Source organism: Quercus robur, chromosome 11, assembly GCF_932294415.1.
Source record: "Quercus robur chromosome 11, dhQueRobu3.1, whole genome shotgun sequence".
Classification (NCBI taxonomy): Eukaryota; Viridiplantae; Streptophyta; class Magnoliopsida; order Fagales; family Fagaceae; genus Quercus; species Quercus robur.
In genome coordinates this window covers 47,042,329-47,067,904 of record NC_065544.1, presented here as the reverse complement: position 1 = coordinate 47,067,904, position 25,576 = coordinate 47,042,329, and the positions used below count along the sequence as shown (strand labels likewise).

The 25,576-nt window shown below is 39.0% G+C and overlaps 2 protein-coding genes across 4 annotated transcripts; both read right to left on the bottom strand.

Moving 5' to 3' along the window:
- Positions 1-932: 932 nt before the first annotated feature.
- On the bottom strand, positions 933-9,113 carry LOC126706454 (uncharacterized). Of its 3 annotated transcripts, XM_050405933.1 has the most exons (10): positions 8,961-9,113; positions 8,759-8,873; positions 5,599-5,710; positions 4,693-5,450; positions 4,324-4,414; positions 3,812-4,210; positions 2,920-3,726; positions 2,650-2,817; positions 1,891-2,036; positions 933-1,039 (listed from the first exon to the last, which is right to left on the bottom strand). In XM_050405933.1, exons 4-8 carry the CDS (start codon positions 4,935-4,937, stop codon positions 2,728-2,730), a joined length of 1,632 nt encoding a protein of 543 aa, XP_050261890.1. In that variant the 5' UTR covers positions 4,938-5,450; positions 5,599-5,710; positions 8,759-8,873; positions 8,961-9,113; the 3' UTR covers positions 933-1,039; positions 1,891-2,036; positions 2,650-2,727. The 3 variants fall into 3 exon arrangements, with proteins under 3 accessions (XP_050261890.1, XP_050261888.1, XP_050261891.1); XM_050405931.1 differs by lacking the exon at positions 8,961-9,113 and having other exon boundaries at positions 8,759-8,924; XM_050405934.1 differs by lacking the exons at positions 933-1,039; positions 8,961-9,113 and adding an exon at positions 1,200-1,716 and having other exon boundaries at positions 8,759-8,924.
- A 1,844-nt stretch (positions 9,114-10,957) lies between these two features.
- Positions 10,958-13,608, bottom strand: LOC126705125 (receptor-like protein EIX2). The gene is made up of 2 exons (XM_050404070.1): positions 12,998-13,608; positions 10,958-12,947 (listed from the first exon to the last, which is right to left on the bottom strand). The coding sequence occupies exons 1-2, from the start codon at positions 13,606-13,608 to the stop codon at positions 10,958-10,960; spliced, it is 2,601 nt and encodes an 866-aa protein (XP_050260027.1).
- Between the last annotated feature and the right edge of the window lie 11,968 nt (positions 13,609-25,576).

Here is a 25,576-nt window from a genome sequence, read left to right as displayed (position 1 = left end):
GCATATTTCATATTTCATAATTCTGTAACTTTAAGCTTGATTCTATTTGGAGTTGTCGAACCTTCATTAGGAGAGCAACGAAATTTGTTAGTTAATGAGTCACTGTTTGCTAATAGTAAATAAAAAAAAAATCCAATATATTTCCAGAAAACCAGGCAAATAGAGGGAAGAAGGTGCAAAACAAAACCCATAGGCAATCAAACTTTCCAGAGTTTTAGGCTTTCTAACAACAGAGCAACACAAGACTGGTGTTGTCATTATACAGGCATGCCATGCATGTCTAAATATTTATGTGATACTTTGTTTATATATATATTTAAATTTTCATTTTCAGATACTTTGTTATTAATGTGCATTGATTGTTTAAAAATCAGTATAAACAGCTTTGCAATATACACCATAATGATCTATTTTGATAATCATACCTAAATTTTATAATAACAAATTAACATTTTTTTTTCTTTTAATTAAGCCACAGACTATTACATTACCAAAAAAAGGCAACAGACCCTTGTCCTTCCTTGTAAATTGTCACTTGGTATTGAAAACTATATAAAAGCCACTTAAGAAAATTTATTTTGCAATGAGTTCGCATCAAAAGATATGTGCAATGATCCAATATGATGTTCTATAAGCTTTCAGGTAAAACAGTACTATTGACAAACAATCAAAAGTAGTAACTACATATCTCAAAAGTAGCCATAATCTAAGGAAGCAACTTTCAGGTAGGAGAACAATTACCCCTAATTGACTTACGAAATAAATTGCTTGATATTTACCCTAAAGAAAATTAATACTTATCCAAAATTCCCATGTAACATGGCTGCACACATGGCCAAAGAAGCTTAAAAGAAGTTACTTTCCTATTCAATAACATTAACATCAAAGGGATGACCAAAAATGCTTCAAAAGAAGTCATTTTCCTAGTCAATAACCTACAAAAATGCTGCTGAAATGGATATGACCTTAAGTTTTCCTGGCACTGCACTGTTGATGGCCTCCCCTATATCCCGAGGTTTTATATCCCTTCTCCAAGTAGCTAGATATAACAATTATAAGGTCAGCAATTATCACACGCCAGATGGATAAAATGGAACAAGTGTCAAACTTTAAACAGGATAGAGAACCAATAAACTTTAAACATTATGTCCAAGTGGTACAATGCTTGGACTAATATACTAGAATAGTCCCAAGCCATATCAACACCTTTCCCATGTTCTGTATATAAAGCATTAGAGCATACAGCCAACCAGCACTACCTCACTTGAAGCAATGTCCAAATGCATGAAGTTTATGTGTGTGTGTGTGTGTGTGTTGCACTTCATTGAGCTCATACAACAATGTTTATATCCTAGCTACCTTGTTACTTTTACATAAAGCCTTTGAGATCTTATAATTGATGAGTTCATACGTAACATTGAATACAGTCCAAATCTACAATTTCCTCTCAAAACCTTATAATGAAGTCAAACCAATTTAAAAACATTCTTGCAGTTATATATCACAATCATAGAGATAACAGCATCTATCATTCTAAATAAGGGCATTTCCACTAGACAATTGGAATTTGTACATGTAACTGAATATGGACCTCAGTAACAATAGCAAAAAAGTTAAGAAAAATTCTCAAACTAACATATGTCTTTAGGGCAAGACTACAAGAACTCCACTCTTAGCTTCTTTTACTCCACACAATGATAGCATCATAGTTCATACCTAAATAGAAAGTGGAGTGTGTTAAGCAAACAGCCATCAGAGCATAGCCACCTTTATAAATGTTTAAATAATAACATCATGGCCAAAAGTTACATGTTCAAGTAGCCAATATACAACAATTAGGGATATGAAGTAATAACATACTTATCAAAAAAAAAAGAAGTAATAACATACAAAAAGCACAATTTTGTTGAAGAGCTGTGACCCCTTTGTCTGTGCGCCCAGCAACAACAACACAGCCTTCTAGTGGTAAACCTTTGTCTTTCAGCAGTTTAACTTTATTCTCATCAACAAATTTCCCAAGAGATATTTCAATTAGGCTGTCCAAAGTAAAGTTTAGTCAAGACTCAAGAGTATTAATTTCCATGAAAGAGGACTATCAAAGTATTTAGCAAATTCCAATCAATTCACTCATTTTGTACACATAGGAATCTTGATAGTTTTAAATCAGCAGAAGGCATATTGAAGCACCCAAAAACACAGAATTAGGTAGCATTTGTCATTGTGTATTAACCAATAATGATGACAATTTTGTTAGCACATTTAGAGGCAGAAAGACCAGACTTCAAAGTTGAGTTCCTAATTCAAAAGGAATGGTATAAGTTGTGATTCCGTTATTCCTATAACTAAAAAATCTATGGAAAAAGCACAAACGGTCCATTGACCAACGAAAACCACAATAAACTCATTTCATAAATCGTTTTTTTTTTGTAAATATAAATAAAAAGGATCAACTCCTCTCCACTTGCAGTTCAAACAGTTTCAACTAAAAACCCATGCAAACAATTACCACTTGGTGGGAGTTTTAATAATGGAACGATAAACCCCATCATTTTAGATTTTCCGTAAAATATGAATTCCTTTATCTAAAGCCAATATAAAGGAAAATATATTCAATCACAAGACCAAGGGCTTCATTTAAGTTTTCCTTACCTCATCAAAAGTTAATCCACCAATTTTTGACACACTTCCACAAAATGAAAGATCAACAATCTCTATGGGATGCTAATCTTAATGCATTTTACGCTTATGCTGTCTCGTATAGTGTCTGGTATGTGGGGGAGGGGGTACTGCATCTCCTTCGTGAGGCTCCTCACGATGCTGCAAAGATGAAGTTACAACCAAACAATGGATTACATGAATTCCAATACCAACCATAACAGTAGTTACTCGATATTCATTACATTAAATGATTTGTCATACTGTGGGGCCAACGTTGTGTCCTGCTTTGTGACCACCTGTCCCACAAGGAGGTGCTTTTATTGTACGTTTAGGTCGACCTTGTGGGGGTGACTGTAACCCAACAACCTGCTCATTCTCAACATACACAGCTGGCTGTTTTGCTTGACTCCCAACAACTGCGGGGGAGGATGGTGTAGCAAATGAAATGTGAGTGCCCGTAGTCATGGGATCTATATGCAGTCTAGGAGTGGGCATGAATGACATGGAGTGACTATGGGGTGGTACATGGTCTGTATGACCAATGCTGTACGAGGGGGATTGCGTGTGCATGACAGGAGGGGTTTGACTGAAATCAGGGCCTAGATCAAAGGATGGTGGAGTAAATGAAAGATGAGCAGGATCAAAAAATGTATGTGAGGTGTGTGAAGGGATCTCGGGGTGAAAAGATGCATGAGCAGTGGGTAGAGAGATCTCTAGGTCAGAAACTGCATGAGCAGTACGTGGAGGGATCTCTGGGGAAGGAGATGCATGTGGAGGTGGAGGGAACTCTGGGGCAGGAGATGCACGTGGGGGTGGAGGGAGATCTGCCCTACTGACGACCTGATGGGATGCAGCACGCTGACCATGGCTATGGCTGGCATGAGTTGAGCTTGTGCTTGGTCGTCCAGTATCTTCTGGCGCTTCTGGATTTGCCCCATCGATATCTTCCAACGGAAGTCGAGCAGTTATACGGTGAAGGCGTTCCACTGTCTTAAGTACAGCTGAAATATGCTTGTACTCATGACTGCCTACTGTATAAAGTTTCAACAACTTCTTGTGACTGGCAACCTGAAAGTAAATAAATACCATTAGTACATCATACTGAAGTTCTTGATACGCAACAAAAATTGAAAAGAAAGGTCGAAGCAATTACCATAATAATAAGTGAAGCCGAAGTGTGGTCGACGAACCTCCAAGTCACCCTATCGTACCAATCGAAGTATGGATGAGCAGGCGATATATCACCCTCTAGTTGTGCTCCAGGACATGGAGATCGTGCTCGACTATCCCATACTCGGATATGGCCATAATGTCTGTCCCTCCAATTCACCTCCATCTTCCCCCTCAGGTCTATGGCATGAAGGGCTTCGTCAGTATCAACATATAGGGGGGGTTCTTGTACCTTCCCGAACTGACGAACAACACGGTCCGGTGTATGTTTCTCTACTAGCCAGAAACATACAAGCGGTACCCTCGCTGTCCATACATCCCTTCCGGCGACACAAAACGCAGGCAGGTGGGCTAATTTAGCTTCATATGGTTGCCACACCACCTGAAATAATCAAATCAAAGGGCAGCACATTATGCAATGTTCCATATCTATGAGCTTTTTTACATTTATAAATACAATAGTCATAAACAATAGAATAAACACAATTTTGGTACCTGCTTTGGATGCATACAATCTAAAAGCTGACGGTACCGGACCAAACAGATTTCGGCGGGGCTATTCAAGGTGTTCACAACCCACACAGTCCTACAATTGCGAAAGAGGGAGTCAATACTTGGAATTGAGAATATGAAATAATCAACAACAATAAATGATGGGCAATCGTAAATTTAACAGTACATACCACTAAGTTTATACTAATAAATGGTTATCTAAACATATGATTTGTGGAGCTATTACTCAGCTATTAATCAGTCAAAATTTAAAGAATATCAAGGTTAAAATTTAATTTTCTATGTCTAACAATGTGTTTAAAATTATGGATCTATTTCCAATAGAGAGAATCGGTCAAGGAAGAGACTTACTTAATAGACAATGGAGAAGGTGCAAATGGTGGGCCATATGCACCATCTGGTGGGAGGTCCATCCTTGGGCACAAAAAAGGGAATCTGACCCATGCCCAATACTGAACTAGCAACAAGGCCCCACCAATCTGACTAGCACCTCTGTCGGTTGCCCTGCATAACTGTCTGTACAGCCATGCAAGGCAAGCGCTCCCCCAACTGTACTGAGGTGGATTTCGAAGGTTCCTCAGCATCTGCAACCACATCGTATGCACCCTATCACCAGACTTGTCGGCGAAAATTGTGTCTGCCAGGAGTGCTAGGATATAACACCGTGCATATTGATGCACAACCACCTCTGTTGCATCATCGGGCAACCCTTCGTCAATTTTTTCTAGTAGCTTCTTAATTTGGATCCTTTGTCCTTTAAGCGTGGTGCTATTAGTAGCAATTCCAAGCAGACTCCGACATTCATCCTTCCATTTCAAGTCAGTTGTTCCAACAATTGCCTCACCATCGATTGGAATCCCGAAAAGAACCTCCACATCTTGTAATGTGATCGTTGTCTCACCATGGGGCAGGTGGAAGGTGTGGGTTTCAGGCCGCCATCGCTCAACGAAGGCCGTGATCAGGTTATGATCAATCTCTCTACCTGGGGTCCTATACAGCCCCTCTAATCCAACTCTCTTCACAATGTCGACGATACGATCATCCACCACTATCCGGCGTCGTTTTCAGAACTCGTCATTACGACCGCGGCATTTCAGTGGCCCTGGATCCTGCACATGATAGAACTATGGTGATGAGATGCAATATGTCATAACCTTTGTATATATGATTGTAGTTATTGATCCCAAAAAACAAAAATAAAGCAGTTATGAAGGATAAGAAGAGAATATTCAGCAGGTGGTCGGTTTTAATTTTTACCTTGCCTTCCCAAACAGCGCACGCTCGATGTGTTTTTATAAACCTTAACACCGAATCGTTAATGGGCCCAGGACCAAACTCATCAGGGAGCTGAGCAGGAATAGCAGCCATACTGCACGAAGTTTAGGGAGTCAAGAGTAATATAATCACATGTTAAATTGGCAAGGAAAGTGATGAACAAGAAAATGATTCAGTTTATTTTGACAACAAGCAGATGGTCCTCTTTACTCATCAAATTAATTTGGGCTACAATGAAGTTTTACAAAAGGTGACAAAAAGAATGAAGGAAAATCATATCCGCGTTGATTAATTTGGGCTACCCACGTAGTTCGCCTTACTATTTTCCCTCCTACCAAATGGACCCTACAGAGTTACGTGCTACATAAAAGATCTGAAAAAATTAAAAAGGGGGGAGGAGTTTGTGGGGTGGGTTCTTAAAAGACTTTCTAAAATTGATTGTCTGAACTCACAACAAAACATCCAAACCAGGGTACAATGGTGAACAAAGCCTTTACCCTACCACCCCAACACAAGTAGGTACGAAAAATCTCATTTCTACACTTCATCCTACCAAACATAATGTAAGAAATCATAAAATCATTTCAACATTGCAGCATTGCCTGTGTAGATTCATGTGAAAACTATGCAGAAGAAGTGAAGAACCAGATGTTAAAAATAAGACAATATAATGCAAATTTTAAATACCAGGACAAAAAAAAAATAAATAAATAAATAAAAAATCTTCAATAACAGCAATGTATAGTAAAGCAAATGAACAAAGGTAACAAAGCAAACATGGCAGCCAAGATTTGAAATGCAGCAACATAGTAGAATCATTCCCTGCAATATCACTATGCAACTACCTTCTCTAAAAACTTATGTTGTGAAGCCTTTTCAAGCCTATTCCTGCAAGGTATAAAACGATTACTTGGAAATATGCTGATTTGAGAACTAAAACGATTAATTGGAAAGAGGAGCATTAATGGCAAAGTCCATTTACACTTGTATGAGCAGTTAATAACGTAATTTTTTAATTTCCAAATGATGAGAAATCTATCAATAGATTCTTTACATATAAATATGTATAAAGAAAATCTCTGCCCTCTCGTTCAATGCCTAACAGAAAACCAAGATTAAAGAGATGTTTTTATTCCTTAAGTTTTCGAGGTTAAAATTATCTTTCTATCGTTTAGGATCCTCTATCCGCATTTTATAGCCAATTCTTTAAAGCTCAAACTAAATCTTCAAAGTAGTTACGAGTCACACTTTTTTCCATTAGATTACAAGACAAGCATTAATAGGAAAGTTCCAATTTCAAGTCAGTCTTATGCAAGTAGAAAGATAGTCAGAAAATGAAAATAAGCATTTAATAGTGCTTATGAGCAGAAGGTTATGAGCTGTAAGCATCTCAAGCTTAATGGGCAGTCTAGCAAAATTACAATGAAATTGTGCATTAGTGAGGAATTGATATGCATCTCATGGAGCCAACTCTATCATTCAGAAGCAGCTAACTCCTAGGTTTGGAAGTGCAGTTAATCCGATTAGGGCCATGAATCAGTCAGCTCTCTTTACTGTCAACCGATCCAACTGGCTTCTCCATGTTGAATGCTTATATTGGAAGCTTCAAAACTCTAAGATACAATTCTTAAATGTGGGCTGACCTATGGCCAATGTGCTTCAATACTCAAAATACTCAATAGTTTTATTAATTAACTCTAACTTGTTTGAGTACAATAAGACACTCATAGAGCTCACTCTTATAGGACCCTAAATAAATTAAATCAAAGCCCACACATAAAGACCTAAGTTCACAAGAGCCTATTAATGATAGGATTTTTATGTGAATGCTAATCTTTGAATTTTTCTCTTCTTTTAGGTGAATACAAAGTTATGCCAAACAAAGTTAAAAGTTCAAGAGTTTTGTAATTTTGATCTAAACCCCCCTTCCCACTTATTATAATAGTTCAATTCTTAAAAAAAAAAAAAAAAAAATACTAAAGCTAAAGCTAAAAGTAGAGCAGAAATGCAGTTGAAAATACCAATCAATTTTCGTGACAATTCTTCCATAATGCTGATGCAGACATAAAAAAGATAAAAAGGACACTAACCCAAATGGGAAAATAATGCAGTAAGAAATCAAAGTAATGATTAGGTAATGAAAGTTTCATTATTCTTCTCCTTCCTCATCAGATCATGATTATAATCGTTAATTTGACTGGCAATTTCACAAACATTGCATACATCACATATGACAATGCGAGGACACCCCATGACAATGCATTATGGCTTTGTACAAATAACTTTAACTTTCTCCCCTTTGATCATTAACTAGACACACGTTTTTATTATGGTCAAAGCCTGTTTAATCAATGTATCATCAATCTTTCAGTTACCGATTCCTACTAGACAGAAAGGGTTTAAAGGTCCAAAGTCCACCGATTATAGCTAGCCTAAATTGTTACATTTTTAATATTGTAAATTGTGGGTGATATATATAATGAACCCAATGAAATTTGGTGTTGTAAAATTACTATAGTCTATTATATTAAAAAAAATAATCATGGTTTATAATATATATAGTAATATTCAGAAGGGCATTGTTTGCCTCACAGCAGAGATATGGCAGCAAACTCTGCACCCCCAAATATCAAGTACAATGCATGCGGAGAGAGAGAGTAAGAACCTCCCTTATGATGACTTCTCTTATCTTTCAAACAATATCAGTAACGTTTCAATTAAAAATAAATGAATCCTAAATTCTTATCCGTATCGATCAAACAATGTACATCCTCCCACAACAAACACAACTCATCCTCGTCAATAACTCTAACATTATAACCATATATGTAACCAATTCAATCCTTTAAGAAAAACCTCTATACTTGGCTTTGTTGTTGTTGTTGTAGTATTATAAATAGAACCAATATAAACATAAAAGCAATACATGTTAATCTGCATCAATCAAACAATGTACATCATCTCGCGCCAAATACAACTCATCCTCGTAAATAACTCGTATAACATTAACCATATATGTAATCAATTCAATCATTTAAGCAATTCCACCAATAGTAACACTAGCACTGGCACTAGTAGCAAACAAGACAGTCACAAAACCTAATCAATTGAATGAAATTCACAGTGAGAAAAGAAGCAAAACCTCGTTGATTTCCTCGGGAGGCGGAGGCGGAGGCGGAGTCTGGCGAGGCTGATAGAACTGCTTGAGCTTGGACAAATCGACAGCGAGGTCAACGTTGCACTGAGGGCAAGTGAACCTGGCCAAGCCATGAGGGACATTGAGAATGGCCTTGCAGTGAGCGCACGGCACCAAATAAACCCAGAAAAAAAGAGAGAGTCCTTACTTTTTTGTGAGGTACTTCGCCAACCACTGAGGGAGAAAGATGCGAGGCGGAGACAGACCGACGGAAGCGAAAGGCAGCGACGGCGACGGAAGCGAGAGAGCCAGCGACGGCGACGGTGCCGGCGAAGGAGCGACAGGCTCGGAGAGAGTGTGAGAGTGAGAGAGAGAGAGACTGAGAGTGAGAGTGAGAGGGTCTAGACTGAGAGTGAGACGGCGACGGTGCCGGCGAAGGAGCGGCAGGCTCGGAGAGAGTGTGAGAGTGAGAGAGAGACGTCTCGTGAGAGAGAGAGAGAGAGTGAGAGTGAGAGGGCAGAGACGAGTGCAGTCAGGAGTGAGAGGGAAATGTTTGAACTTAGTTTTTTTTTTTGTGTTTGGCTGTCTGCGATGGTTGACACGTGGTTTTTTTTTTTTTGAAAACAAACCGAGTTCAATGAACTCGGTTTACAAGAATGGAAACCGAGTTCATTGAACTCGTTTTCCAGTCATACAAAACGAGTTAATTAAACTCGATTTGTACCTATAAAAATTAACTTTAATAAACTCGGTTTACAAGAATATAAACCGAGTTTATTAATCTCGTTTTCTACTCTTACAAAACGACTCCTACGAACTCGATTTCTGGCATATCAGACCCACCTGGGGACAGTGCAAAATAGGGAAATCGAGTACACCATACTCGATTTTATAGCACACAAATCGTGGATACTGAACTCGAGTTGTTATATTCCAAATTAGTTTCAAACGTTTCCTAACTAATGATATTGTTTGAATTTTATTGTTATTTTCTAAAAAAATCCTCATGTTTGTCGCAAACTCATCTTTACTCTTATTTTTTCTCTCTTGCTCCAAAACTGTAAAAGTTATTTCCCACTTTTGAGAGGGAAGCTTCTACGAGCAGAGAAGAAATGTTAATCTGTAAAAGGTTTTTGTTTTTTTTTTTTTCCACCTCAAATTAAAGGTCAAAGTGCAAAAAGATTATTTGGGATTTGGATTAGTTGCAAACTGACTGTACTACCAATTTTGTATTATCAATCCTTGAGGTTTAAGAGTTATCTAAATTGATCCCTCCATCTTATTTATGTTAAGTATAACTAACAGGAAATGGTCAAGTAGTATGCCCGTTAGTGTGTGTTTGTGCTTCCTACTTGGTGCTAACGAGCCCATTGACATGGAGAATTTCCAAGAGCCTTTATTTATATGGATGCCTAGGGCAGTGGTCATCAAAATTAATGGAGAACTACAAATAATGTTTATACCAGAACATTTTATCATATTCAAAGAACTTTGTCTAGAACCTGGACACTGAAGAAAATTTGAGTATTTTTTACAACGGGAAGTAGGGATTCTGGTAAAATAGTTTCTTTGTTTGTTTCCAGTTTTTTAATTTTGTTCTCTTTCCCAATATTTGGAATGAAGTTCATTGTTCATAACTGGTAGTTTCTGCATAAGCTACATTAGTTGGTTTATTACTTACAACAAACTACAAGCCGTATTGTAACATATTAGTTTAGTTGTTTACTATAGTTCCACGTGTAAATATGTTATTGGTTTAGTTAGGTTAGTGAGTCAGTTTTTCTGTTTTGACACGTGTATTAGCCGTTGGATTTCCGTTAGGATTTAGCTAGTTTGTTAGTTAATCTCTCTATTGGCTTTGTTTCTCATATATAAGAGCAGAGATCAATGTAAATTTATCTAAGCTTAATACAAAATCACATGTGGAGAAGGAATAGTACCTGAATTAGGGTTACGAAAAATATCCTCGCAATCTGCTTTTACCTTGATTCTTGAAATGGAGTTAATGCCATTGTCATTCTAGTTTGCTGCAAATTACTTTGATTTAAATTTTAAAACATCCTTCATTTGACAGAAGAAGTTATGACAATGCAAGCATGGGAAGCATATTCCAACATAGTACAATTTATTCAACACTTATAATACAGAAAGACATAAAGCAGGTACTCGCAAAGGTGATTATTGAACATAATTATTGAGGACCCTTTACTTGGGAGCTTGTTGGTGTTGAAACTTCCTTTTCAATTTGGCTGCTCCAACTACTACCATCACATAAATTTTGTCATTCATGTTGCCCAAGAAGCGGAAATAAGCATACCTCCAAGATTTATTCAGCAGTAAAGAGCCCCAAAATCCACAATACCCCACAATAAATCCAAGTCCCATGCTTAAATAAAATGAAGGTATTTTGAAGTCATGCTGCTCTTGTTTTTGAATGCTTTGCTTTTCATCATCTCCTTCTTCAATGCTACAATGTGGATCTCCAAATGATTCATTGCTCGAGCAATTGTCTGAAAGTGGAGGCCCACAAAGTTGAGGATTCCCTATAAAGGCTTGGCCGGAAAATGATTGTAACTGGGTAGACAATGGAATTTTCCCTGACAAACTGTTATGTGATATGTTCAAATACGATAGGAAGGATAGATTTGTCATGCTAGCTGGCATAGTGCATGAAAGGTGGTTCCTTGATAAATCAAGAGCCTCTAAATTTGCCATTTCACCAATGTTTGGTGGGATAGGTCCAACTAGATGATTTCTTGACAAATTCAAAACTATCAATCCGTAAAGGCTCATTACTTCCGTGGGAATCTTTCCTGACAAGTTATTAGATGAAAGGTCAAGAATGTTAGAAAATAAGTAGTGAAAATTACGATGTCTAATAAATTCCCTGGAGTTGAATGTGAGTTTGACACTGTCAGAATATGCCATATATGGATAACTCATGTCGGGATTAGTGTCTACCAAAGCAATCACCATGCTAGGAAACGCGCATGGTGGAATAGCTCCCGATAAATTATTTGACGAAAGATCCAAAAAATTCAAATGTTGCAGTTGACACAATTGCATGGGAATATTTCCACTGAATGAATTAGAACGTAATGAAAGAAATTTCAGCTTTTGTAAATTTTCACTAATCCATGTTGGTACGTTACCCAAGAGCCTGTTATTCGCAAGATACAAAGCAGTCAACTCAGTGCAAGTCTTCAATGCTAAAGGCACTTCCCCTGACAAAATATTGTTCTCCAATCGCAACGTGTTAAGACGTATTAATTGGCCCATTGAGTAGGGAATTTGTCCGGAAAGATTATTATTAGCTAAGTTTAGAGCGATCAGATTGTGTCCATATTTCCAACAGTCTGGAATCTCACCCCATAAATTATTTGAAGATAGATCCAAATAATTCAGGGAGTTATTTATAGACAATATTCCACACAAGTTCGAAATATGTCCAAAAAATGAATTTTTAGCTAAAAGTAATATCCTTGTGTTGGCCGAGAAGCGAGGCAGGGGGCTCGAAAAGTTATTGCCAGTCAAATCTTGTTCTGATAGTTGGTGCTGCGATGAAAAATCGGGCACATGTCCTTTGAGCTTATTGAAAGACAGATTCATATACATGATCCTGGAAGAAAGGTTCCAAAACCAATCTGGCACAACATCTACAATACCAGCATTAGAGATATCAATGGCAGAAAAATTCTTTTGTGATCGAAGCCACTGGGGAAATTTCGGGCCTAGAAGGCAAGACCTCAAACCTATGGCTTCAAGTTGAAAGGGTGGAGTCCATTTAGAACTCACTTTCAATGCTAACCGGTTTGAAGAAAGATCTAACACCCGCAAGCTATTGAATTTTTGCAAGTGAGCATCTTTGATGCTACCCTTCATGTAATTCATAGCCACATCCAGGACAGCCAGTTGCGAAAATTGGGCAAGACTTCGCGCTAAGGATCCATTCAATCCATTGCTAGAAAGATACAATTTTCTCAGTGATGAAGATCTGTTACGCTCGCCTTGCTCTTGAAATAGGCCTAAAGTCAATGGTATTGGACCCTCGAGATTATTATCCGAGAGATCAAGAGAGATGAGAGAAGTCAAGTTACCGAAAGCATCTGGGATCACACCATATAACTGGCATCTTGAAAGATTAAGGTAAACAAGACTATGACCAATGTCAAACAACCAATCTGGTATTGTAGAACTGAAATTATTCAACGAGAGATCAAGGATTTTAAGAGAAGTAAAATTCACATGATGCAAATTTTGAGGAAGCTTGTGAAGTTTACAAAAGATAAACGCAATTCTACCAGAGAAGGTAGCATATTTACTGCATCAAGCCAATCCTCTGCATTGCTAATCTCAACACCACCTAGAGCAAGAACTTCCAAAGAAGAAAGACCATAAACCCAACTGAGGTTTTCGGCTTTTAAATAAAAAAGGCCATTTCCACTCAAATCCAGAGACTTTAAGTGTGAGAGGTTTCCAAGACTACTGGGAATGGTTCCTCGAAAATTGGCATTAGATAGGTTGAGATGTTCGATATATTTAAGAGAACATATAAACTCTGGAATTAGAGTCTGCTGGAAATGGTTGAGGCTCAAGTTTAGAGATCTCAAATATGGTAAGTCAAGCAGAGAAGGACTTACCTCACCTAGCAATTTGCTGGATGGGTCTCGACTGTGGAGATCAAGCATGGTCACATGACCAGTTGTGTTGTCACATCCAACTCCTCTCCAATTGCAACAATCTTCTACTGCAGTCCATGAAGAGAAGGGTTCTGAAACATCCTTAAAGCCTTCTTTGATCTTGAGAAGAGCCTCTTGCTCACTATCCATGCACGGTACCACACCAGTCAACGCCATTTCCATGCAGTGAAGCCCAATGAGATAAAATACAAGTATTTGAATAAACTTGCTTCCTCTGATCAACATGATCATGGTTGTGTTTGAGATTGCAAACTATCGGTACAAAAGTAAAGTAAGGTTTGCAAAATTAAGTCTCAAGCCTGTGAATAGAGAATATATGACCAACTCTTTTTGCAGTAGAATTTTTGTATTATTTTTATCAACAATTATGGCAAAAGTTCTATCACGCAGGTGTGTAGAAACTTCCCTTTGGTACCCATGGACTTACCAAAAAGCCAATCTTTTAAAGTCCATCTGTCCATGTTTTCCAAGAAACTCGTTCCATTTATAATTATGACAAATTTAACGCGTTTTACTTTTTAAATTTAAGGACTTGACTCGAGTCAAATGATCGTGTCCAAACTTTCTAACATTGCTTTTTTCTTTTTCCCCCATAGACAGCTATCTACATTGCATATCGTTTATAATGGGTCGTGAAAATTTCATATGCATTTCCACCTCCAACAAAAGGATTGGAACTAATTAATATTATTGTGGCTCATTATCAGGAGGAGCAGCAGTAACCTATCGATGTTCATAAAAACACTAACGCCACTCTTTTGTTTTGTCCTTGGCATATTCTAAGGTAAAGTGGAATACTTCCAATGGGAGCTTTTGCTCGTGATCAGGTTAAGATTCATTAGAAATTTTTTCTTAAATTTATCACAATAACACGAGTGAAGGTCATCCATGCAACTAGGTCGACTTGAGCGTCTAATAACCTCCCAAGTTCATAACCTAACTTATTCAAAATTGTACATTTTGCCTTTTTGCATGCACTGCAACAAAGGGCTATCAAGCATAATAATAAAATTCGGACCTTATGTTTTTAAGTTGTTATCATTTTTCTTCTCTTTGATTTCATAGATATTATCCTATTGCTCTATATATAAAGATGGTATATAAGAATAGAATACTATTTTATTATATAACATAACATGACTTCGATAATTTGGTGTTTATTACAATAATTTTTAATTTTACTTTTTTTCTTCTCATATTATTTTCCATAAATTTCTTATTATTCTCTCTTAAAACGTGGCTGTTCTCTCTCTCTCTCTCTTCATTTTTTTTTTTAATTCTTTCTTACAAATCTTCTTTATATTGATGAATTATTGTGATTTTTAAAACTCTATTTTGGGTTCATACGTTTTGGTGTTTTAGTTTTTAGTTTCCCATTCCAAGTAGCTTATTTTTCTCTCTTTTAGTTTTGGTTTGATTTTAGTTGGGTTAATAGTTGATTATTTTGAAAGTAAGAATTTGAATTTATATCAAAACACAATCTTGGCTATATACTAATAACAGATTGGCATTTGGTCCACTTCATCAATTTGGTCCGATTCAGTCTACTTCAGTCCACTTTGGTCAATTTTAGTTCAATTCAGTCGACTTTAGTCCACTTCAATTCAATTTGGTCTACTTCGGTCAATTCAATCCAATTCGGAGCTGGTTCGGTCCATTCAAACCCATTTAGTCTACTTTGGTCAGTCCGGTCCTCTTTGGTCTATTCCGGTCTGTTCGGTCCACTTAGATCTATTCAGTCCAATTTGGTCCATACGGTCAACCTAGGTCTATTCGGTCCAATTTGGCCAATTCGGTCCAGTTAGGTCTATTAGGTCCATACAGTCCACTTAGGTCTATTCAGTCCAATTTGGCCAATTCGGTCCAGTTAGGTCTATTAGGTCCATATAGTCCACTTAGGTTTATTTGGTCCTCTTTCTCAAAAAAAAAAAAAAAGGTTTATTTGGTCCAATTTGGTTCATTCAGTCTATTTAGGTCTATTTGGTCCAATATGGTCCATTCAGTCCACCTAGGTCTATTTGGTCCAATTTGGTCCGTAAGGTCCGTTGGCCAATTCGGTCCAGTTCGGTCCTTTCGGTCTACTTTGGTCAATGCGGTTCTGTTTGGTCCATTCGGTCCAATCCGGTCCATTCTGTCCACTTTGATCTATTTGGTCCAATTTGGTCCATACGGTCCACCTAGGTCTATTCGGTCCAATTTGGCCAATTCAGTCCAATTAGGTCTATTCAGTCCAATTTGGTCCCTACAGTCCAATTAGGTCTATTCGGTCTACTTTGGTCCCTATGGTCCAGTTAGGTCTATTCGGTCCAATTTGGTCCATACGGTCCACTTGGCCAATTCGGTCCAGTTAGGTCTATTCGGTCCATTCAGTCTAATTTGGTCCATTCAGTCTACTTTGGTAAATTCAATCCTGTTCAGTCTATTCGGTCCAATCCGGTACATTTAGTCCACTTCGATCTATTCGGTCCAATGTGGTCAATTCAATGCAGTTACACACACACACACACACACACACACACACACTTGTTTATTTATTTATTTTTATTTTTTTGCTTGAATGTATAATCAACCTCAATTCATTTAAAAATAATGATGTTAAAATAAATGAGCCATAAATATTAGATTTGTATATTCATAGGCTTAATGTTTAGAAAGACTTTCACTTAAATTTAGCCGGATCAAAGGGGACTGAAATACTATGTTAATGTGGCTCAACAAAAGTGTAGCAACAATAAATGCTATGACTAAAATTTTAAATATTACGAATTTAATATATATATATATATATATATATATATAATAAATTTGGATTTAGAATCGGTACTCTCAACTTAAACATTTCTTTTCCCTGTATGCAAGTGTACAAAAATGGATTGAAGTGAACACAAATGGACCAAATGGAAGAAAGTGGACCGAATGGACAAAATAGGATCAAATGGGAATAAGGAGGACTGAATAAGACCAAAGTGAATTGAATAGGACAGAGTGAACCAATGTGATCTGAGTAGGAACAAATAAGACGGAATAGGACCAAGTGGAAAAATTGGACCAAATAGGACAATATGGACCAAATAGGGCCAATGTGAATCGAATAGAACCAAAGTGTGCAGAATGGACCAACATAGACCAAATAGGACCGATGTGAACCAAATAATACTTTTGAATATTTATCATTTTTATTGCATTTTTAGGGCTCATATTTCTAATTTTTAATGTTTATTTTTTTGTATTTTTAAATTCAAAACTAAAGAGTTTAGCCCAGATATAATAAAATCTCATACTTTCTGACACAAAAATTAAGAAAAAACAATGAATTCTTGAGCTAAACTTGAAAAGGCAACCTACAAAAGAATCAATTTAAGTCTCAATTTGTCCAAAATGGACCGAATTGACCGAATGGACCAAATTGGACTGAATGGGACCAAAGTGGACTGAAGTAGACCTAATTGGACCGAATAGCAACTGTTTAATTTTTAGGGAGAACAAATTATACATTATATTACAATTACAATTACAAAATAATTATTTATTCCCACACATTGCGTGAGTTTGCGACTAGTTTCCTTAAAAATGAAGGGCATGGTTGGAGGATTATTGATTTTGGACTTAGCCAAGTTCCTTATATGAACCTATTATCATCTGATTCACTCTGAAGAGAGAGCATTTGAATTCTTTTGTCATCTAATTCACTACTAGTCTATAATGATTGTAGAAATATTAATGTGGAGCTTGACCAAAGCTATTCCTTTTTTTTTTTTTTTTTGAAAAAAGACTTCCTATTAAATTCAACTTGAAAAAGTCATTACAATGATTCATTAAAAAAAAATCTCATCAACACAATTAGGACTATCCTCTATCCTTTTAATAATATAGTAGCTGCAAGAGGATTAGAATATTTATCTGTTTTTATTGCCCTCTACCTTAAGGACTATCCTCTATCCTTTGTATTCCAACATCTATCTATTTTCATTCTCCTATAACATCATTTAGCTTTCAACGATGTTAAATTGTTTATAGTAAAATCTTTTCTTTTCCTTTAGAATTTTGTCCTACTTGTCCTTTTCCCCCTATGATGGGAGCATTTATTCATAGGAATGAAAATGATACTTCCAAAATAAATAGGTGGGTTTTAGGATTTAAGAGTGTGGGGGCCAATTAATTAGGGAGTACTGTTAAGACAGTGTTAACTGGGCCTATTGCCCAATCCGAGGAGGTCCAGATAAGATTGTAAGGAGAACGAAATGAAGAAAGGAGTAGAGACAATATGAGATAGGTCCAACAGGCGTCTGAGGACAAAAGCCCTCTCGGCAACATGTGTCCGAGGTCGATCTGAGTGCCATATCATCACAGACTTACTTTGGAGTTACATCATCACTAAGGGTTAGACGTCGGACAAAGGATAAGAAAGGAGAAGGACAACAAATATCTTCAAAAAGCTGCTGCCTCCACATTAAATGACTCCCAACCAACTCTCTGGCTACATTAATGTGGAAGTGATGCCTGAACAGTGATCAAGCAGCCTTACAGCTACTAGTTGATGGTTTTGGGAAGTGCTAGATGGGACAGGAATGAGTTCTCCGAATCTAACCTACACATGTGTGGTAGGGACGACACCAAGGTTGGAATATATAACATGGAAAGATGTACTAAAGAAAGGGAGGAAAAAAATAAAGGATTAGGACTGTAACTCTTGTACAATTTTTATTCAACAAAACCATATGATATGAACTACTTGGACTATTTCGAGGATAGATTTTCTAATCTGAATTGTGTTTTACAGTCTGAAACCACTAAATCTAATCGTTTTTCTTCTGGAATAGATCTAGTTCTTCCATCCACGCTCTACAAATTTATTGTTTGGGCCGCTTGGGTTTTAGCCCAATCTTGTTTGGGACCAATCCAATTTCAGTCCTTACAATTGGCGCCATCTGTGGGGATTACTTGATCTAGTCTAAAGGAAATTCGGTTACAATGTTCACGATAGAGGAGGTAGGTCCACACCAGGCAGCAGCAGGACCGCACCAGATAGATGCTAATCTACATCAAGTAGAGTCAAGGGGTTCCCAGCATGGCAACCTGCGCAGGAGCATCGAACGAAGAGGGGGCCGTGAGGGAAGTGTGCGCACAACTCATACCAGCAAAAGTCAGTCTCAAGGGAATAGTCATGTTTCCCATGCAAAGAATGACAGAGACATGCAACGTGAAATCGACGAGTTGAAAAGAGAGTTGCGTCACACTCGGCAAAGACGTTCCCTGCCCAGCTCCGAACCGTCCTCTGAAGAGACAGATGGTGCTAGTTATAGACGGAGATCCAGAACTCTGCCTAGCGAGACCTTTTCCTATGAAGAGGAGCAACACCGTCGACATAGGTACAAAAGCCCACCTCATAAAGGCTTGGGGAACGATGCCATGTACAAGGCACTGAGTCAAGTTTCTAAATCACCCTTCACACGGAACATAGAGGATGCGAGCCTTCCTCGGCGATTTCATCAACCCACATTCACCATTTATAATGGTCGGACAGACTCGGTAGAACACGTTAGCCATTTCAATCAAAGGATGACTATTCACTCCAAGGATGAGGCCTTGATGTGTAAGGTCTTTCCATCTAACTTGGGCCTGGTGGCGATGAGGTGGTTCAACGGTTTAAGGGCTAACTTTATCGATTCCTTCAAAAAACTCACCCGGGCTTTTGGCGCTCGCTTTATTACTTGCAGCAGGGTTCCTCGGCCTTTGGGGTCCTTATTTTCTATGTTCATGTGGGAGGGTGAGACTCTGAAGACTTATTCGGATAGATACTGGGAGATGTTTAATGAGATAGAGGGAGAGCACGATGATGTGGCCATAAGCACTTTCAAGGATGGTCTTCTAGCCGAGCATGATTTGAGGAAATCTCTAACTGGTAAACTTGTTACTAGTGTATGCCAATTGATGGATCGGATTGACAAGCATAGAAGAGTAGAAGAAGATCAACTGTAGAGAAAAGGAAAGGCTAAGGTGATCCCTCAGGAGAGAAAGGATTTCAGGTCGGACTGGTACAACAATAATCGACCTCGGAAAGACTTTGTTGGGCAATCAGGTTTTACCAACACCCAGGCGGTTAATGCTGTGTTTCGAGAGCCAGTGCAACAAGTACTGGAGAAGATCAAGAATGAGCCATTTTTCAAGTGGCCAAAAAAGATGGCAGAAGAGCCTATGAGATGCAACCAGAATCTTTATTGCCACTATCATCAGGATCATGGACAAACAACTGAGAATTGCAAGAATTTATGGGACCATTTGGACCAGCTAGTCTGAGAAGGGAAGTTGAAGCAACTCTTGCATCATTCCAGTGGTCGGATAAGCTAAGCAGGCTCGGAGATGCGGGAAGATGCTTCTTCGAGACTCCCCCTTGGCACAATAAACATTATTTTTGCTACCCCAGGGAGGACTGGATCTTGTCCTTCCAGGGTAATGTCGGTATCCCGATCTCCAACCGAGGAGTATAGCTCAATGCCTAAGAGAGCCAGGATGGACATCTCGTTGGTTTTGGGTTTTTCAGATGAGGATAAGGTTGGAACCATACAGCCCCATGATGATGCTCTTATGGTCACACTGAGAATTGGCGGGTACGACATGAAAAGGGTGATGATTGACCAAGGCAGTGCTGCTGATATAATGTACCCTGACTTGTATAAGGGACTAGGTTTGAAGTCTGAGAACTTGGCAGCCTACAGTTCTCCTCTGGTGAGTTTTGAGGGAAGAATGGTCGTCCCAAAAGGTCAGATCAGATTACCTGTGCAGACCGGTACAGATGTGGTGGAGGTGGACTTCATCGTTGTAGACGCTTACTCTCCATACACGGCCATCATGGGCTAACCTTGGCTTTATACCCTAGGGGCTGTCTCTTCTACTCTACACTAGAAGATGAAGTATCCATCCGGAGATCGGGTTCTGGAGATAGTAGGAAGTCAAGCTGCAGCCCGACAATGTCTGGTAGCGGCTATTCAACATTGGTCTGAGGTAGAGACCTCGGCCACTGCTGATAATGGTTTATAGTAGTCAGAAACCCCGACGTTACCCTTCAGCGGACCAGCTGACGAGGCAAGATGCGAAGATTTGGAAAGGGTAACCGTTGGAGATGATCCGGAGAAGTTCTTTCAGATTAGAGCTAAACTGCCTTTATGGGAAATAGAGCAGTTGGTTGGATTCCTCAGAGAAAATATTGATGTATTCGTGTGGAGCGCATATGAAGCTCCAGGTATAGACCCAAGTTTCATCTGTCATCATCTAAATGTTAATCCTTCCGTCACCCCGAAGAGACAACCACCTTGGCGTTCGTGGAAAGAGCACGCCGAGGCTGTCAGAAATGAAGTGACCAAGCTCAAGCATGTAGGGGCTATCAAGGAAGTTTTTTATCCCCAATGGTTGGCCATCATAGTGGTGGTGAAAAAGAAGACTGGGAAATGGCGAGTGTGTGTTGACATCACAGACCTCAATAAGGCCTGTCCTAAGGACCCTTTCCCTATGCCTCGGATAGACCAGTTGGTGGATGCAACAATAAGGCATCCTCAGATGAGCTTTTTAGATGCTTTCCAAGGATATCACCAAATACCGTTAGCATTGGAGGATCAAGAGAAGACAGCTTTTGTCACCCCCATTGGAAACTATTATTATAAAGTGATGCCCTTTGGTTTGAAAAATGCAGGGTCTACTTATCAACGAATGATGACTAAAATGTTCAAACCATAATTGGGCAGGAACATTGAGATCTATATCGATGATATGGTTGTGAAGAGTAAAGTGGTGTCCGAGCATGTGGGGGATCTTACTAGCATTTTTGGAATTCTGAGAAAGCACAAGCTACGACTGAATGCTTCAAAGTGTTCCTTTGATGTAGGTTTCGGAAAGTTCTTGGGGTACATGGTGACTCACAGGGGAATTGAGGTGAACCCAGATCAAATTAAGGCCATTAACGGCTTACAAGCACCTCGAAATCCGAAAAAAGTGCAGAAACTGATAGGAATGACTGCTGCCTTGAACCAATTTATCTCTAGGTCAGCTAATAGGTGCAGACCCTTTTTCCTTTTATTGCATAAATGGAAAGGATTTGAATGGACTGAGGAATGTGCTATAGCATTTCAGCAGCTAAAAGAATACCTATCTCGGCCACCTATCATGTCCAGTCCTGAGGTGGACGAGGTCCTGTTTGCCTACCTGGCAGTGGCCTCTCATGTAGTAAGTTTTGTCTTAATACGAGAAGACAGTGGCATCCAAAGACCGGTTTATTACGTAAGTAAGTCACTTCATGAAGCCGAGGTGCGGTACTTATCACTGGAAAAGGCCATCTTAGCAGTAGTGCATGCTACACGGAAACTCCCACATTATTTCCAGGCACACACTACGTAGTTCTAACTCAGTTACCGCCCAAGTCCATACTTAGGAGCGCAGATTATACTGGGAGGATCGCTAAGTGGGGCACGATCCTAGGGGCTTTCGACATCAAGTATATGCCTCACACCTCTGTGAAAGGCCAGGTCCTCGCCGACCTAGTAGCTGAGTTCCCTGAGCTTCCAGAAGAAGCTGAGATGAAGCAACATGGCATGCACAAAAAGTCGGTTGGCCTAATCTCCACACAAGACTCCCCATCCTGGAAAGTATATGTGGATGGAACAGTGAACCAGTGGGGAGCAGGGGTGGGGCTAGTTTTGGTATCCCCTGAAAAGATCATCATTGAGAAGTCCTAGAGGCTGGGATTCTCAGCTACGAACAACGAAGCGAAATATGAAGCTTTGCTAATGGGAATGACTATGGTCTAGAAAATGGGTGGAAAGGCAGTGGAAATGTTTTCATATTCAAGACTGATCGTCGGCCAAGTAAAAGGGGAGCTGGAAGCACGAGATACAAGAATGCAAGAGTATTTGGGTCAAGTCAGGCGTGTACAAACAAAGTTTGAATCTTTTGACTTGTCACATGTTCCCAGAGGTGAGAACACCCATGCAGATTCCTTGGCAACGCTTGCCACCTCCTCGGCAAGGAATTTGCCTCAGGTGATAATTGTTGAAGATTTATCACCCCTACCTCAACAAGGAAGGACTTGCTCCTGATTCATCAAGTCAACTTAGGGTCGAGCTGGATGGACCCCATACTCCTATTCCTCGAAAGCGATATATTGCTTGAGGAGAAAACAGAATCTGAGAAAATACGAAGGAAAGCTCCTCGGTTTTGGTTGTCCGAGGATAAAAAGTTGTATAAACGTTCTTTTTCTGGGCCGTATCTACTTTGTGTACATCCTGAGATGTCAGAGTCACTCCTAGAGGAACTGCATGAAGGAATTTGCGGAAGTCACACGGGGGGAAGGTCCCTATCTCATCGAGCCATTACTCAAGGATACTGGTGGCCAAATATGCAGAAGGAAGCGCAAGAGTATGTTAGAAAATGTGACCAATGTTAGAGATTTGCTCCAAACATCCACCAGCCTGGAGGAATTCTTAATCCTTTTTCCAGCCCTTGGCCTTTTGCTCAGTGGGGTTTAGATATTGTAGGTCCTTTTCCTAAAGCATTAGGAAACAAAAAGTATCTGCTGGTCTGCATGGATTATTTCACTAAGTGGGTCGAAGCTGAACCTTTGGCTAACATCAGAGACGTTAATGTTAAAAGGTTTATCTGGAAGAATATCGTTACTCGATTCGAAACTCCCCACACCCTTATCTCCGATAATGGCCTTTAATTTGATAGTAAAGCCTTCAGGCAATACTGTTCTGACTTAGGGATAAAGAATAGATATTCCACTTCGGCCTATCCTCAAGGGAATGGGCAAGTTGAAGCTGTTAACAAGGTTATAGTGAATGGACTTAAGAAGAGGCTGGATGATGCAAAGGGAAAATGGGTGGAGGAATTGCCACATGTCCTTTGGACGTATCGAACAATGCCTCGACGGTCAACAGGATAGACCCCTTTTTCAATGACATTTGGAGCTGAGGCTGTAATCCCTCTGGAAACTGGTTTCCCAACATTAAGAACTAGTGCATTTACCTCGGATAGTAATGATGGGTTGTTGGAAAAAATTCTAGACTTGATTGAAGAGCGAAGGGAGAATGCAATGGTCCAACTGGCTTACTACCAACATAAACTCAAGCAACGTTACGACACCAATGTAAAGCTGAGGTCATTAGCTGTAGGAGATTTGGTGCTGAGGAAAGTTCTGGGAACCACCAAGAATTTAGCCTACGGAAAATTGGGGCCTAATTGGGAAGCACCGTATCGAATTACTTCAGTGGCCAAAATAGGAGCCTATTATTTGGAAGACTTAGATGAAAAAGCTGTACTCCATCCTTGGAATGTAAACAATCTGAAGAGGTATTATTATTAATAAAAGTAATCTTGTTTAGTCTTCCTTTAATTTATGTCAATCACACATCATGTGTTCCACATCTATTGAAGTATTAAATAGAAACTAAGTTATGTCAGGTTCCTCGGACCACAAACTTAGTGGAAATTAATACCCTATGACATCTATTGAAGTATTAAACAGAAACTAAGTTATGTCAGGTTCCTCGGACCACAAACTTAGTGGAAATTAATACCCTATGACATCTATTGAAGTATTAAACAGAAACTAAGTTATGTCAGGTTCCTCAGATCACAAACTTAGTGGAAATTAATACCCTATGACGTCTATTGGAGCATTAAATAGGTTCCATAGAAACTAATACAACCTCTTATTATTAAAATGCTAGTGCAACACAAACTTGGGCATTTAAAGGGAGTAAACCTTCAAGTCCCATTCTCGGATTACGGAGTTTCTAATTACCTAGTAAAGGTATAAATCCCAATAAGCTTGTGAGCATCATTTAAAGCATACTGTGGTGCTCTAGACTTAACTTTATCCAACTTTTGGACATTTTCTTAAGTTTGAACTTGTTAGAATGGATATATATGTATCCAAAATATATCTATGTGATGTTATAGACTCAATGGTTATCATCCATTTTAACTGCCAATTAAAAATGTATGTAAGTTATGTTTTTCTCTTGTATAAACAAAGGGCAGTCAAGATGAAAACTACTCAAAACCAAAGTAACAAAACGAATAAAACAAAAATGAAATAAACAATGACTCAAACGAATTCGAAAAAGTAAAAGTGCCCACTTCATTAAAATATGTCTAAAAAAAAAAAAAAAAAAACAGAAACAGAACCCCTTACAAAAGTTTTAATTACATTACAAAAGGAAGCTCATTTTTTCAGCTTAATTTGAAGCTTGGAAGTTTTGTTGGTCGGGTTATCTGCTTCCGAGGTAGTTGTTCCCTCCTTGTCTTTAGAAGCTCCCTCAGCGGGCATTACTGTAGAAGCCAAGTCTTGTTGAAAGCCCTAGGAAGCTGCCCCTACCTTCGGAACAACTGCAGCCTTATCCAAGGATACTAATTGGGAAGCACCGGTTTCTTTTGTTGGCCCTTGTTGGCTGGAAGTAGGAGGATCTTGAGGCAATGCTTCTGGATTTGGATCAACAGTTGTAGAAGCCACATCATCTTGAGTGGAAGGAGGATCCGAGGCTCGAATTTCAGAAGGGTAAAACACATTCTCTGCTTTCCTCAACTCAGATGACGCCTCAACCCCAGCTCGGTTAAGAGCTTCATCCTAATTTTGGGCGTAGTAAATATGGCACACTGTTGGGACCTCTGCCCTAAGGGTTTCCTCTATCTCAGCTACTCCAAGGTCATAACCCTTCTGCTCGGCCTCGTCCCTTGCCTTCTCGGCCTCAATCCTTGCCTTCTCAGCTTGATCCTTTAGCCTTTGGGTTTCCTCTAGTTGTTTTTTAAGGGCTGCCATTTGCTCCCTGGCAGCAGTCAATTCATCAATTACCTTGCGCAGATGCCTCCTCTAGTCCTCGGCTTGCCTCTCTGCGCCCTCCAAGGCCGAGTCAGCGCTACGGCGAGCCTACTCCTCACTGGTCAATTATTTCTTCAGCTCAGCAATATTATGTTCAGATATGGTCAGTGTTTGTATAGCTGCCGTTCGTTTTTTCCTTTCATCTTCCAACTGCTGATAGCAGTTATTGGTGATCTCTTCCAACCTGAAAGTGGCTTAGACAATCTTAAAAAAAAAAAAAAAAAAAAGGTGTTAATACCGTAGCCAATAAAAAAT

Coding starts and splice junctions, on each gene's coding strand:
- LOC126705125 (XM_050404070.1), bottom strand. CDS start 13,608: ATGGCGTTGACTGGTGTGGTACCGTGCATGGATAGTGAGCAAGAGGCT. Junction 12,948..12,997: donor TTCCTCAAAATTTGCATCAT/GTGAATTTTACT, acceptor GAATAATTTCAG/TTCTACAATACCAGATTGGT.
- LOC126706454 (XM_050405933.1), bottom strand. CDS start 4,937: ATGTGGTTGCAGATGCTGAGGAACCTTCGAAATCCACCTCAGTACAGT. Junction 4,211..4,323: donor ATTGTATGCATCCAAAGCAG/GTACCAAAATTG, acceptor TGATTATTTCAG/GTGGTGTGGCAACCATATGA. Junction 3,727..3,811: donor CGGCTTCACTTATTATTATG/GTAATTGCTTCG, acceptor ATTTACTTTCAG/GTTGCCAGTCACAAGAAGTT.